The 13440-nt window shown below is 44.7% G+C and overlaps 2 protein-coding genes across 4 annotated transcripts in view; one reads left to right on the forward strand and one right to left on the reverse strand.

Annotated features, from left to right (window-relative positions):
- Positions 1-1876: 1876 nt before the first annotated feature.
- On the reverse strand, positions 1877-4845 carry Alg13 (Alg13 UDP-N-acetylglucosaminyltransferase subunit). 2 transcript variants are annotated; one of them, XM_077706463.1, is made up of 5 exons: positions 4735-4845; positions 4261-4379; positions 4037-4196; positions 3260-3398; positions 1877-2165 (listed from the first exon to the last, which is right to left on the reverse strand). In XM_077706463.1, the coding sequence occupies exons 2-5, from the start codon at positions 4339-4341 to the stop codon at positions 2054-2056; spliced, it is 492 nt and encodes a 163-aa protein (XP_077562589.1). In that variant the 5' UTR covers positions 4342-4379; positions 4735-4845; the 3' UTR covers positions 1877-2053. The 2 variants fall into 2 exon arrangements, with proteins under 2 accessions (XP_077562589.1, XP_077562588.1); XM_077706462.1 differs by lacking the exon at positions 4735-4845 and adding an exon at positions 4560-4728.
- Positions 4846-4879: 34 nt separating this feature from the next.
- LOC144178527 (uncharacterized) overlaps positions 4880-13440 on the forward strand; it is a 72386-nt gene continuing 63825 nt past the window's right edge. Inside the window, exons 1-3 of one of the 2 annotated variants that reach the window (XM_077706453.1) lie at positions 4880-5016; positions 10323-10406; positions 11204-11312. In XM_077706453.1, the coding sequence (XP_077562579.1) occupies positions 10326-10406; positions 11204-11312 (190 nt within the window). In that variant the 5' untranslated portion in view covers positions 4880-5016; positions 10323-10325. Of the gene's footprint in view, positions 5017-10279; positions 10407-11203; positions 11313-13440 lie in introns of both variants that reach the window. The other variant, XM_077706454.1, reaches the window with a different exon arrangement.

A 13440-nucleotide genomic window follows, 5' to 3' on the forward strand; every position in this document is an offset into this window, starting at 1 on the left:
CAGTGCATCATTAGGCTCTGCACCCTTCCTTACCGTCAGTCCTCCCAGATGGCGCTACCATAGTCGGCCGCGGACCGTTGTCCGCCATTGCTTTGTTTTTGACCGTATTTGCACCTAGCTAGTTTTTGTTATGGTAGAAAGTAATAGTTTCGGGAAACATGCGGTATGCTCGACATAGAGGATGACATTAAACAACGTCGTTTACGCCAATTGGCCAGTGTCGTGTAAGACAACTCCAAAGCGGCGGAGTGCTTTGCGGCTAAAACAAGCATAGTGAACCCAGTACCAACAACAGTGCGCATTGGTACTTCTGTGTTTAATAATAATAATAGTAATAGTTCCTTTATTTTCCATCCACAATTGATTGGGGAGATCGGAAAAAAAAAGCTGGGTAGAGAGGGAGAAAAGAAAAAAAAAACACCTTGACTAGTTTCCTACTTCCCATTGAAGAAAAATGCGAACAGATACAAAGAAAAATCGGCAAGCAGGGCATAATACATCGTGCGCATACACTTCGCACACAAAAATAAAAATTATACACTATCAAATACAATAACACGTGATTGTTTGAACAAAAATATCACAACTAGAAAAACAGCCTTTCTCATTCCACATGTTGGTCTTGCGTGTATTTTTGTAACGTCCATTGTTCACCCCACTATTCTTACTGCTGTAAAATGTATAGGCATTACATTTAATGGCAACTATCTTGTTCGGCAAGCTTACAAGCCCTGCCTGATTTGCATTTGCTTTTGCCGGCATCAGTCAATCGCACAGCTGGGCATGTGATATCATAGGTTGTGTTCGGGAAATGAGCTAGTGGGTCAAATGGCCATTTTTTCTAATTATGTAGCTTATTTGAGCGAAGTGTGCGTTAAAAGCGGTGTCAGTATGATTCAAACGAGGCAATCTTTTGAATGAACCAAACTTGTGTATTGTCTGCATGGCCCCTTTAATGTCGAATTCCGTGCAAGCAAACAAACCCAGGGAAGGGGAGGGCTTGTCATAGCCATTGTGTTGACACCCTCCTGACTAGCTGGGGGATGTGTGTAATTCCAAGCAGTTACGATTAAATTTGCAGCAGTTATCCCAAACCAAACATTCAAACAAAATTTCAATTAAGTACAAGTAAACCTGAGTAAATCTGCGTGTCGGTCTACCAAGCCAACCATTGCTTCGCTTGTAAAGAGTCATCTGTAATTGCATCCGTAATTTAATTCCGCAGTTTCGTGTTTTTGGTTATGTTTACACTGGCTGGTTCTGGTCAACCACAATTTCGTTCTCATTTTTAGCTTGCTTACAATCCTTGAATGCATTGCTTGGTTGCACTAGTGGTAATTACTATAAGTGCATATCCACAGTTATGCAATGGTGGCGGCATTGCTTGGCACCCGCCACGGTGGTGTGCTGCTGAGCCCACTGGTGCAGGTTCGGTCCCGGCCGCGGTGGCAGCTTTTCTGATGGAGGCAAAAGGCAAGAACGCCTGTGCGTCAAGATTTCAGCACACGTTGAAGAACCCCAAGTGGTTGAAATCAATCTGAAACCCTCGACTACCTCATGGCTGAGGTGTAGCTTTGGCGCGTTAAACCCCTGCAATTAATCAATCGTTGTTTGGCACATAGGTGCAAATTGCCTGCTTGGGCTGGTCCACAAGTTACGAAAATACATTAGCGAAAATACATCTTGACGCCCAGCAAGAAATCCCTTGGAAAACCTGCACCCAGTTAAAATGGCCGTACTCTGTAAGAGCTGGAATTAGCAATTACTGGGAAAAAGTTTCCTTGCACGAGTTTTATGCAATGCTTTAGCAACTGTCCTCGGAGACTTCAGCCCACTTTGGACTGCCACAGAAGTAAAAACTTAAAAGGCCCAGGGCTGTGCATTGCACCAAAGAAACGTTTCATTTTATTTCAAGAATGTGTTACAGAAGTCTTGCGGGGGTAAACATGATGCTATGCTGTCCAGCAGCAGCAACATTTTAGCCTCTTAGATGGGGTGGTGGTTATACGTTGGCAGCACAAGGTCTTGGATCTCGGCAAGGGTGCTGAGCTGACTACGACCAGCCCATGATGCCGTCCAGAAGCTGTGGAAATCTGTTCAGGTTGGGCTCGGGGAATGTTCTCAAACGACTCGGTTCCATCTCCTCCAGAGTCGCTTGCAAGTCTCTGCAGCCACAAACAAATCCACGAACAAATTTTGGACTAGTGCTTTTTTTTTTTGTAGGCACGTTCAGTTAATAGTGTTCGATTGGCAAACTAGCAGCCGTAAGCATTTTCTGTTTTTTTACAAGCACAAAGATACTCTGTTAGCAAATGTTAGCTACTTTATTTTTTATTTGCAGAAATGTAGCTTCCCCACAAAAAACTAAACCGTTTATTGTGGTGTTGCACAGAGCTAAGTTTTATTGGAGCGTTTAAAAGTTGCAGAGTAATAAATTAAAGTGCCCAAACTCCTTTGCTCCTTGTTCCAAATGCTACCCTCCTGCCTTCTTGCAACTTCAGGCAACTGAGCGGGTGCACAGCACCGAATTGGCGAGTGCAGCATTTAAATTAATCTTGAGCCTGTTTGAGTGGCCACGCATGTCGTAGAAAGGTACCTATATGCGCAAAAAAAAATTGGCGCAGCTTGCATTAGTGGTGCAAGGCTGGAGGAACGGTGGAGCTGGGGGTCTTCCAGTTTTGCTAAGTTTTCCTAGGGTTTTGCAATGTTCTTGCTAGGCTAGGCTAAGTATTGAGGGGTGAGGCCAACTTTAGCCCGATTTTGCAAGGCCGTTCCGGTTGGTACCTGCACTGACAGCAGATCCCGGGGGGGAAGAAGCTTGGTCGACATCCAGCTCGGCTGTTTCTCCAGCCTTGCATCACTAGTGCAAGCTACGCCAACTCTTTTTGCATTTTAGCAGCCCAAGAAAGACAAGCCTTTAAAATAATATAGCAAGGGGTGCGCATACTAGTATGTCCCTTGTGCTCACACTCGACCAGGTGCAAAAGCTGGCTTCACTGCTATCATACCCTATTTGCGGTGGTGCACCCTTTACAGGCAGCGCAGTTTTTTCTTGGTATTTCTTTTGCTAACGCCATCGGACCAAGCTCAAGCTTCAACAGTGCTACTGTTAAAACAACCTTCACATGAAACTGTAAAGCTTCAGGTTAGTCTTGATAATGCATTGTGTTTTGCACAAGCACCTGAGCAGCTTGACAATACTAGGTACGCTGGTATGTGGTGTAATAGTTACTTTGTGTAGAACAGTTGAGCCACTTACCTGCACGTACAACAGAGGAGGTATCCCTCCTTGTGCAGCTGGCCAGCCAGCTCACTCTGGTGGTTGTGAAGGAGCGTGTCATTCACAACAGCAATGAGCTTCTTGCCGGCTCGGAGTGCCTGCAAAATGCTGCCTGCACCTGAAATGGTAGACTTCATGATTTGGCATCTGTGTTTTTAATTACCATCGGTACCCCTGAATGCAGAGCGGCCAAGTTAGGCCAATGCAATGGTACGTTGGTACTCGTAATGAAAGATTTGCAGATTATGGGACGTCTCTGGGACCCGCTACCCTTTTCAAATTCAGATGTTGGCACCTACAGACAGTACAAGCCTAGGAACAGAAAACAGCTGCCAGGGTGTATCGAAAAAGACATTCTATACCCGGCCTTCGCAAAAATCTTCGGCCTTGTTACTAGTAAGCACAAGTTGTGACGCTGTCCAAGTGTTAGCAATGACATGAAGAAACTGGACAGATAAGCTATCTCCTGAAACATATCGCAGCTCCATTTTGCAGTAATCCCTATGATCCCCAAATAATAATCAGTCCTAACAAGTTCAGCTCCCCTTCTTTACAGAGAAATCAGTTGGATCTGCCCCCCGGGCACAACTTCATCGCGTTACCGATTGCGAGATCTCTTCACAATGCGGCACATGCCGTTCCTTTCAGACACAAAAAAAATGGCAATACAGAATTGACACTGCCCTACTTTGCGGTTGCACACAGCAGCTGTTCCACCTACACGAGCAGCTGGGAGGTCAAAACATACGAGCTCACCTCCATGGCTAATCACCAATGAAGCTTCGTTTATATCTCTCGTTATGGAATCCTTGAAGTTGTAGCTCTCAACAGATGGTTCCACGAATCCTTCAACTTTCGGGTTGCTGCCTTTCCCAACTTGCAGAAGGACTTTCGTGTAGCCTTGGTTTTTCAGGACCTGGTGGAAACCAAAAACAAATGCATGAGTTTATGACACAGCGTGCCACAACGGCAAAACTTACGTTTAAAACTTCCGGTGAGATGACAGTGTCGACAAGTTCATCAAAAGACGTTGTTCCCACAGTAACAAACACGGTCTTCATCTCGAAATCAGTATTCGTGCTTCATGGGTTGGGAAAGCCTGTATACAGGAAGGGCGGGTCACAACACAGCAAATAAAACGCAGCAACCGATTCCTAAATTCGACTATTTTTAGTTTAATCAATTATTCTATACGATTAAGTTTCACAGGTTCAGAAACGATCGATTGACCAAAACATTTCCTCCACGTAGGTGCAAGGGTCACGCTGCATACACTAACCTGCTTTATAAATGCCAAACGGCCAGGAAGATAGATTCGCGGAAATTATTGCCGAAGCTTTTAATGGTAGCCAAGCTTCTTAGGAAATGTAAATTGGACAATCTGCTGTTGCAGCAACAACTACGAATTACAACCCTCTTGACGTAACACGCAAAACCTAAACTTGCGTACTTACGACAATGGCTTATCGAACGGCTTCTTCTGGCTTAGTACGGCTACACCTACTCTCGCCCTCTAGCAAAACAGCCAGTCCGAGGCGCTGTCGTCTGCAAAGAAAAAAAAAGAAGAAAGAAACAACAGCAAAAAAGACACAAACGAGGGTATTGTGTTCGGTTCTGGGCATGGCGGAAGGGTGTATTGTCGCTCGTTAGTGACATCCTATTTTCTTTCTGGGTTTTCAAGCTGGCTTGCCTTCTTTGTTGTGTGATTTAAGTCTGCTATGCATCTGTAGTGTAAGGTGAGTGTAATTTAGTTTTCCGTTCTCTTGCCGTCGTTCCATTTATTATTTGCCGCGAGTGTCGGATCTGGGTGATGTTGATGGAACGCCGACTGGACGCCGACCTCAGGATGAGCTGAGTGTGGACACCGGACGCAGGGAATACGAGCAGATTGGTGTGCCGTTACGTGCCGTCATATTCAGTTACAATATCGGCGCATTGTCCACTTAGTTCTGAACCCACTAAGGCCCCCAGAACACGAAACAGTCGGCAGCCTAGCCCTGATTTTGTAAATACCAGCGCACTCTTATCTTATGCAAGAACGCTGGTCAGTACCATTGGTCAAAGCAGTGACCCTATTCGTTGCCCATCGGTGTTGTGTGTCATCTTGAGTTTCTATCGCTAGCCAAGTTTACGCCACGCTTGTCACGTTTCCATATATATATATATATATATATATATATATATATATATATATATATATATATATATATATATATATATATATATATATATATTTATAAAGCGGCGATACATCTTGGGCTGTTTACGAAGCTCATTTGCTATCCTGACATCATTGAGCCCGCATGCTGATCGTTCGTGCCCAGTTGTCAGCGATGTTCCCCCCCTTCAGTTCTTTTAGAAGGTCGTTGCGTGGACGCGCGAGGCTATGAGCATCTTTTGTGATTGCCTGGGTGTGCGAGGCGGCGAACATCTGCCCTGCGGGAAACCGTGATTCACGTCGGTTGTTTGCGTTTCAGGAAGCGAATGTCACTGCGTCTTGCTCGACGTGCAAAGTGCTGTCGCGGCATTTTTCGTGGCCCGTTCTTTTTTTCTCCCGCCGTTAAGCTGTAGAGCAGCGTTAACAACTTTGCTCGCGACTAGTTCCTTCCTGAGAAACTGGAGTTGGGCAGCCGACCGTAAATTTGCCTGCTTGACCGCACGCGCATCGAACGCGTTTTTTTTTTTGTCTGATCGGCGACGGTGGGGGTAGTTCGAAGCCGCTTCGTGGAACTGATTGCAACATTGGGCTTAAAACTGCTCTTCCTGGTTTTTTTTTTTTTTTTCCCCGAATGCCAAGGGCTGTCCACGAAATTCGAAAAAAAAAAAAAAAAAACGAACGTTGCCTATGCAGTTCAAGCTGCACGTGAGACCCTCACTATCTTGCGTCACTTGCCTTTTTTCTTTTTTGTGTGTGTGTTTAGATCAGCGCGTAAAAGCACATTAAAAAAATTGTGATATGTTTTACCTGGTTTTACTGCTCCGTAAATGTTTTGCCGAACGCTGATGACCCTGCAAAAAAATTGTGTGGTGCGGACATGGCGAGCCGCCTACCTTTTCTGTTCAACTTTGAAGTGTCTTGCGCGATCGCGTGTGCCGTGTTCACGTCTCCAGTAGTCCGCACGAGCCCGAATGTTTTTAAATAAAAAACGCGGCTTAGGGAAACTCAGTGGCTAGCTATTGCCATCCCACCTCGAATTCCTCGTATTTTCTCAATCTATTTAATAACACCTCTTGAGGACAAGCATTGTCAGCGAAATAATCATTCTGTCTAGCCCTCTTCTTTTCACTTTCCTAATTAGAAAGTCTAGTATTTCATTGCATGTTTGCCAAGCATACATGTTGGCATATCCTCTAAATTTAATGCTTTTTTTTTCTTTACTAGACTGCTTATCAACTTGGTTACTTGGTAGGTAGAAAATCCAGCGTTGCCGTGGCCAGAGGTGGCACACAAAATGGCCTACGGCTCAAAGAATAAACGGGAAAAGGAGCGCCCGAACTGGCACCGAATTTCGCATTGAAGCGTCTGCAAATGACGTAATGTAATTGTTGAAAAGAAAGGTGGGTGAATTTTGGTATGGGTGAGAATTGAACCAGCGACCTCCGGAATGCAAGACGGGTCTTCGACACCATCACAGTTCGCTAACGTTGCTGACTAAAGGTGGACCTAATCAGTGTGTTCGAACTCAAGCAGTTTGAGTATGCTAAAATGGAAGCAGTAAAGCGCGTTCCCACTAAATGTCCTCTTTGCTTGACGATGCAAGTGCGGATATGTGCCGAGTCATCATAACCCCTCTTCCTGCGGAATGATTGTGGTGGGCTTACGTCGACCACAACCGTTCCAGAGGAAGAGGGGGTAACGGTTTTAATTTAAAAAATAAAATGCAAGGGGAAGAGGATGGTGATAAGAAAATGCATTTGGCAGTTGGACACTCTTTCACACTCGCTACACATTAAAGGGGCCATGCAGACAAAATACAAGTTTGTTTTATTCGAAAGATTTCATGTTCTATAGTGCCCCTAGTGCTTGTCCGGCAGCAAACGATGCCGTATTCACTGAGAAATTAATCAATTTAGGTTAAAATTTTGATTCTCCCGCCAAATTGTGTGTTTTCGTGCTGTCTGCCATGGAGTCACAAGAGCGGGTATTCAAACGAACTTCCAGTGCGTCATTTGGCTCTGCAGCCATGCTTACCGTCAGTGCTCCCAGATGGTGCTACCATAGTCAGCCGTAGCTTTGTTTTTGTTACGGTAGAAAGTAATCTTTTCGTGAAACATGGGGTATGCTTGACAAACAGGGCCATGTAAGACAATGCCGCTTACGCCAGTTGGCCAGTGTCGTGTAAGACAACTGCAAAGTGGCACACTGCTGTGCAGCTAAAACAAGCATAGTGCGCCCCCAGTACCAATAGCAGTGTAAATTGGTGCCTCTATGTTTACGTGTATTTTCGTAACTTTCATTGTTTTCATAACTTTCACCATTCTTACTGCTGTACAATGAATATGCAGTACATTTAAGCGCAAATAGCCCGTTCTGCTAGCTTAAAAGCCCTGCATAATTTGCATATGCTTTTGCCGGCCTCAGCCAATCACATGGCAGGGCATATGACATCATAGGTTGTGTTGTGGGAATTGAGCTAGTGGGTCACATGGCCATTCCCTTTCTACCTAATTATATAGCTTATTTGAGCGAAGTGTGCATTAAAAGTGGTGTCAGTATGATTATAACGAGGCAATCTTTCGAATGAACCAAAATTGTGTTTTGTCTGCATGGCCCCTTTAGTAGTGTTCAGGTGTCCTAGTAGTTTTGTTTTTGAAGTCCTTGTAATTGTGTTTTTAAAGTGCTACCGGTATCGGGCAGCCTTGTTCCAGTATCTACGCGGCGAGTGTGCTTTCGCCTGGCGCCATTTCGTCCGATGCCGTTCTATATAATATAGCCTGTATGTACTTCTTGCATAAAGCAATGTATGGTGTTTTGTTGTGTGTGATCTGCTGCAAAATAGCCTCCTGTAAAATTTAGCCTGGCCTCTGGGTTGCGGCAGAAGTGTAGTATTTGATCCTTTCAATTTGCTACTGCACTGCTTCACATGAGGGGCAACAGGAACTAAAACTGGCAGGTCTGTGGGTTTCTTCAGATTCTTTTTTTATTTTGCCATTCGTGCGGGTTAGTATTAAAATGCAGCCATGCACAGAAGTTTATTTAAAGCTCCTAAACAAGGTTTAAATGCCCTAAACACAAGCAAGCACACAAAAATGAACAAACTTCTGTTTGGCACATGATGGCCTTAGTCGCTTGTACGCCATAAAACACAACAGAAGTTTATTTGACTTGTGGAGCTGTAAACGATTGCTTATATTGTTATTTAGTTTTGCTTGTTTGAACAATAAAATAATGGAGGCACTGCACAGTTGTGTGCACTCCTTTTCAGTGTTCCACATGTGCGAGCTGAGGATTGTATTGGATTGGAAAATGTTTATTGAGCATAAAAGTGGGTGGCTTTCTTAGTCCAGATAGCACGAGGTCGCGGGTTCGTTTCCCGGCCGCGGCGGCCACTTTTCTGATGGAGGTGAAAAGCAAAAACGCCCGTGTGTACGAGATTTCGGCGCACGTTAAAGATCCCCAGGTGGTCAAAATTAATCCGGAGCCCTCCACTACGGCGCGCCTCATCGCCTGCGTTGCGTCGGCGGGTTAATCCCCACAATAAATCAAATCTTAGTCCAGATAGCCGCGAGCCAGCGCAGCTGCTTGGGCATGAGCGATGAGGCGTTCTTAGTCTTTGCACCGTGAGCTGGACTTTTTTTTTTTAATTTCGTCAATGATTTCTGCACCTCTTTCTGCCTCAGTTAATTGTAACTCTGTACTGTGTGACCTTTCAGTTAATTGCTGGTTTGTGGAAATGCAGTGCGATCATAAATGGAACTGTAGCTCCCTACCGATGCTGTCATTATAACATTGCCTATCGTGTCAGCTGATAATAGTGAAATGGCCACTTTCTTGTTGTTCTCCCCTGCCTTTCCCCACTCACTAGTCTTTCTGCATGCTGCTGGCCTTAGTATTGTCTGCCGGGCAGCGCCACTTCATGAAAACAATGCGCAAAGATTTACAGGGTTTGTACAGCGTGGTGGCGACCCCCTTGGCTGGTGGTGTCAATCCCTTTAGGGGCTCGTCTTGTCATAACTCGCTCGCTGGACCCAAGTAGAGCCACACGGCGTAACCCAGAGGCTTCGAAAAGCCAAACGGTTTATATAGTCACAAGCATTCGAAACTCGTGAACCGCTGGCGCTTGTCATACATCTCCCCGTTGTTTAGCACAGAGAAATTTACTTGGGAACGCTCGTTGGGTTGGTTTTATCTCTGTTCCGTTGGAAAGTGACTAACACAACGTGCAGTGTTATACAGGTAGCGTAGCCTCCACTATGCCGTACCTCATAGTCCAGGTGTAACATTGGAGCGTCAAGCCCCCAAATTTTGTCTAAGGGGACAGACAAGAATGCAGTTTGTGCGGTCCCATTGTTCAGTCAGACTTGTCTGCGCAAGCTGCCCCCTCTACTTACGTTTAGAAAGGCAGTGTGCTGCTGCTGGTTCAGGAGGACTGCTCTAAGAAATTTCATAAGAAAGAAAAAGGACATTTATGAATTGGAGGTATTCTTGCACAAAGCTATGGAAATGGAGCAAAAAGCTATCAAACGGCCGAGTAATGCAAGTTAAGTAAATATTTTTGTGACAATACAGCACTTGGGACTGGTAAGCCTGACGTTAGTGCCTGTTTCGTCTAACCCACCGTGTACTACTCGGCCCATTTGTTTCCTATCTGTGAAATTATCTTCGCTTTGTCTCTGCGAGAGGCCCACCTGAACAATTCAGGTGTTCTTAGGCCATCTGAGAGTATGTACGTCGCTTGTTGGGTATTTCCAGAAGGTAACCAGTTTCTGTTGTCTTTTTGTGTGGTTTGTTAGAAGTAAACTGCAATTTCGAACCGGACCTTTTTTTAAGTGATTCAGAGATCGTTAGACATCAATGCCAATATAACACGTCTTCTCACAGGGGATGGAGGACCAGCTTTTGTCTCCAAGTGGTCAAAGTCCTCAATGGAGTCATTCCTCAGGCCTTGTCAAGGGCCAGCCAAAGGCAAGTTTCAAACTGGTATTTCGTGCTCATAAAAATAAAACCTGTGCTAAACAAGGAGCCTTGTGCCTAGAAACCTGCCCCCAAACTCCTTATTTTATGCTCCAGAGCTGCTTTAAAATGCCTGATCCCTATTTCAACCCTGCACCTCAGGTCAGCGGCAAAGTTATACTATCTCCGTTGCTTTAACATAAAGAGTTAGTTTACCTTGAGTGTACTTCTTGGTGCTAAAGGCGGGAATTTGTATCGTCAAATTCTTATGTGCTGGGTCTGAATGAGCTAAAGCTTACCTAGGATGCATCCCGTGAGCTTGGTCAAGCAAGCGTTCGTCTTTCGACAAATTTGTTTGTGCAGGATTCTTGCCACGAGTGCAACTCTTTGGCTTACATTTCAACTTTGCACAGAAATGTTAGGATCCCTGGGGTGTATTCTGCATAGGCAGAATATGCCCCTTTAGTTGCCATTCCCTGCTTGCACAACTCCCACCATTCTCTAAAACCTGCCTTCCATTGTGAGTGCTGCTTATACGCAGTGAGACATTTCTTACTCTTTGCAGCAGGGTGTCTTTGTTACAAGGAAAGATGTGCCCTGGAAATCCTTAGTTTGTGTTTGTAGCAAGTGTTGAAAATTTTTTGTATTAGACTACACCCAGTGAAAAAGATCAAGTAAGGGTTTCTGTGCCGAGTGACCCTTGGTATAATATCCTTGGCCCTAAGGGTAGACTAGGAATTCCGGCCATGCCCAGGGCCCACTTTTTGTGGGGTGCAGCAGCTCCCTTGTCATAGCTGGTGCCCGTGCAGGTTGCTCAGGAGGTGATCCCTGAGGAGAGCCCTCCACCGTCCCTGTCCTCTATTTTTGAGACTGCCTTTGGGGCCACCGTGACACAGTCATCAGCCGAATTGCCAAATGGTGAGTTCTGCAAGTCTCTCTCTTGGTCATTTGTAGGTGGCGAAGCTTGTGTGCGAGCATGCCTCGATCTGCCATTGCTGTCGCTCCAAGTTGACCGTGGCATGAGCTTGCAATTACAACCTGCGCTTAATGCTTGCAAAATTCTAAATGTAGGTATTTGATGGTTTGCCACATGACCACTTTTTGTAGTTAACTCTTTCGTGACCACGGGAAAATTGACTGATTTTTAGGGGTCCAAGAAAACTTTTTCCTGCTAAAAAATTGGTTAGGCGTTAATTACAGGAACACAAATTGCAGATTATTTAATGACATACATCAGAGTTGCGAAAAAACATCAAAATCAAATTTTTTGTCAATTTGTCTAAGAAAATGATAAAAAGTTGTGTATAACAAACCACCGCTGGTAAAAAAAAATTAGAATATACACTTTGTAGGGCAACATTTCAAAAACCCGCCCTCGAAAAAATGTCGACTTGCGCGGAACAGTTTGTCAGATATTAAAATTTTAAAAAATGTTAGCACGTGTGGTGCTCGTGCCGTGTGGTGAAGCCCAACCTCCATTTCAAAAGGTGCAATTTCGGGTGGTTCCCTGGAAGAAATCTGGCGGTTTGACATTATCATAGGCACTAATTTGCCCCCACGTAACGTAAAAAAATCATGTTAATGACTGACCTTGTATTTACGGCCAGCACAGTATTTCGGGCAAGCACACAATGCGGAAAAACATGCGTAAGTTAAAAAGGGAATCCGTGGTTGATGCTTGTTGACGTTCACTGTCAGTTATCTCTCAAAACATAAAGTTGCGCTTTGTTATAATCTTCTGACTCGCTATTGTAGACTTGGTTGCAGAAATGAGGTGCGATGCGCTAGAACCGTGCCCTGCAAACTTTGGCCGAGTAGCTGTTGCGCGATAAACAAGATCAGCACTACAAGCCTCCTTCATTGCAGCGCCACCGAAAACTTTTTAAAATGAAGCGTACAAAAGTTATTGGAGACTCCGTTGAGTTCAACTATGAAGCAGCACTAGACCCCCGGGGGTACCCTCGTATGGAAACGAAACTGGCAGCGAACAGCTGGTGGTGTGTTAGGCTGGTTTGAAGTGCTCTTCTCGCCAGAACAGATATCTGGCGACTGGGTGTTATCTTTTGACTTGCATCGTAAGTTCTTATCACAGAAATCTGGTTAGGAGCGGCATGCTTTTTTCAAGGATCAGTCGCGGACGCTCAAGGCGCCATGACAGGTAGGCTTGAAGTTGGGTAACTGTGTAGTAGTGCCAAATATGAATTTCGCGGTGCAGAAACAAAACTGAAACTGTTGTAAACTGTTCACGAATGGTCCTGTGGTAAGTAGAACTACGACAAAACTTAGAACAACGTGCGCAAAGGCAATAAAACTGCCCAAAATCATAAAGTAACTTTGCAAACAGGCACTGCTTGACATTTTCAGCCTATTTCAGGGATTATTACTGTCATTCAGTCTATTTCAGGGATTATTACTGTCAGAGTGCAAACCTGACGATTGCAAATCGTTTGCTGATTCACCATTTGGGCCCTGATAACAAAAACCAAACGCTGACGCAGAGTAATTATGAGTGGCATGCATTCTTCATTGGTAGCAGTGACGCGCGATTACCACGCCCCTTTTCCACACCGAGGTGATGCAAACGCGGGTCAAAAATCATGTTTTTGTTGCAAAAATGAAAACAAAACTGATTTTGAAAGGGCATTTTTTGAGCCAACTCCAAATAGCTTTGCGTATTCCAGCAACACCTGGAACACTATGAAAAGGGGCTCCCAAGGTGTCGTACAAATTGAATGATTTTGGATAGGCGTGGTCACGAAAGAGTTAAGGTGTAGTCTTCTAATGGGCATACAAATACAATGTTGGCAGAAGGACCAATGTAAATCTTGGCCAACGAATCAATAATGTTGGTTTATATCTTCTGTTGCATGGGCCCTTGTAGCCAATGGTGGCTAAGGAATGACGCATGCTGATGCAACTGAGGAGCTTTCTCTCTTGGTACCATTTAAAACCTTCAGTACTGACAGTGTTTAAAAACGCTACTCAAGCAATCGATTTGTGTGACTGCAATGGTTTAATGCAGAGAAGCCCACTCTTCGAAGCACGC

This window comes from Haemaphysalis longicornis, unplaced genomic scaffold, assembly GCF_048455015.1.
Source record: "Haemaphysalis longicornis isolate Haplotype H1 unplaced genomic scaffold, Haemaphysalis longicornis Haplotype H1 scaffold_4, whole genome shotgun sequence".
NCBI lineage: Eukaryota > Metazoa > Arthropoda > Arachnida > Ixodida > Ixodidae > Haemaphysalis > Haemaphysalis longicornis.

Excerpts from the sequence above, each read along its gene's own strand:
- Alg13 (XM_077706463.1), bottom strand. The coding sequence starts at position 4,341 with ATGAAGACCGTGTTTGTTACTGTGGGAACAACGTCTTTTGATGAACTT. Across the intron at positions 4,197-4,260 it reads TCTCACCGGAAGTTTTAAAC|GTCCTGAAAAACCAAGGCTA; the intron begins GTAAGTTTTGCC and ends GGTTTCCACCAG. Across the intron at positions 2,166-3,259 it reads CTCCTCTGTTGTACGTGCAG|AGACTTGCAAGCGACTCTGG; the intron begins GTAAGTGGCTCA and ends TTGTGGCTGCAG.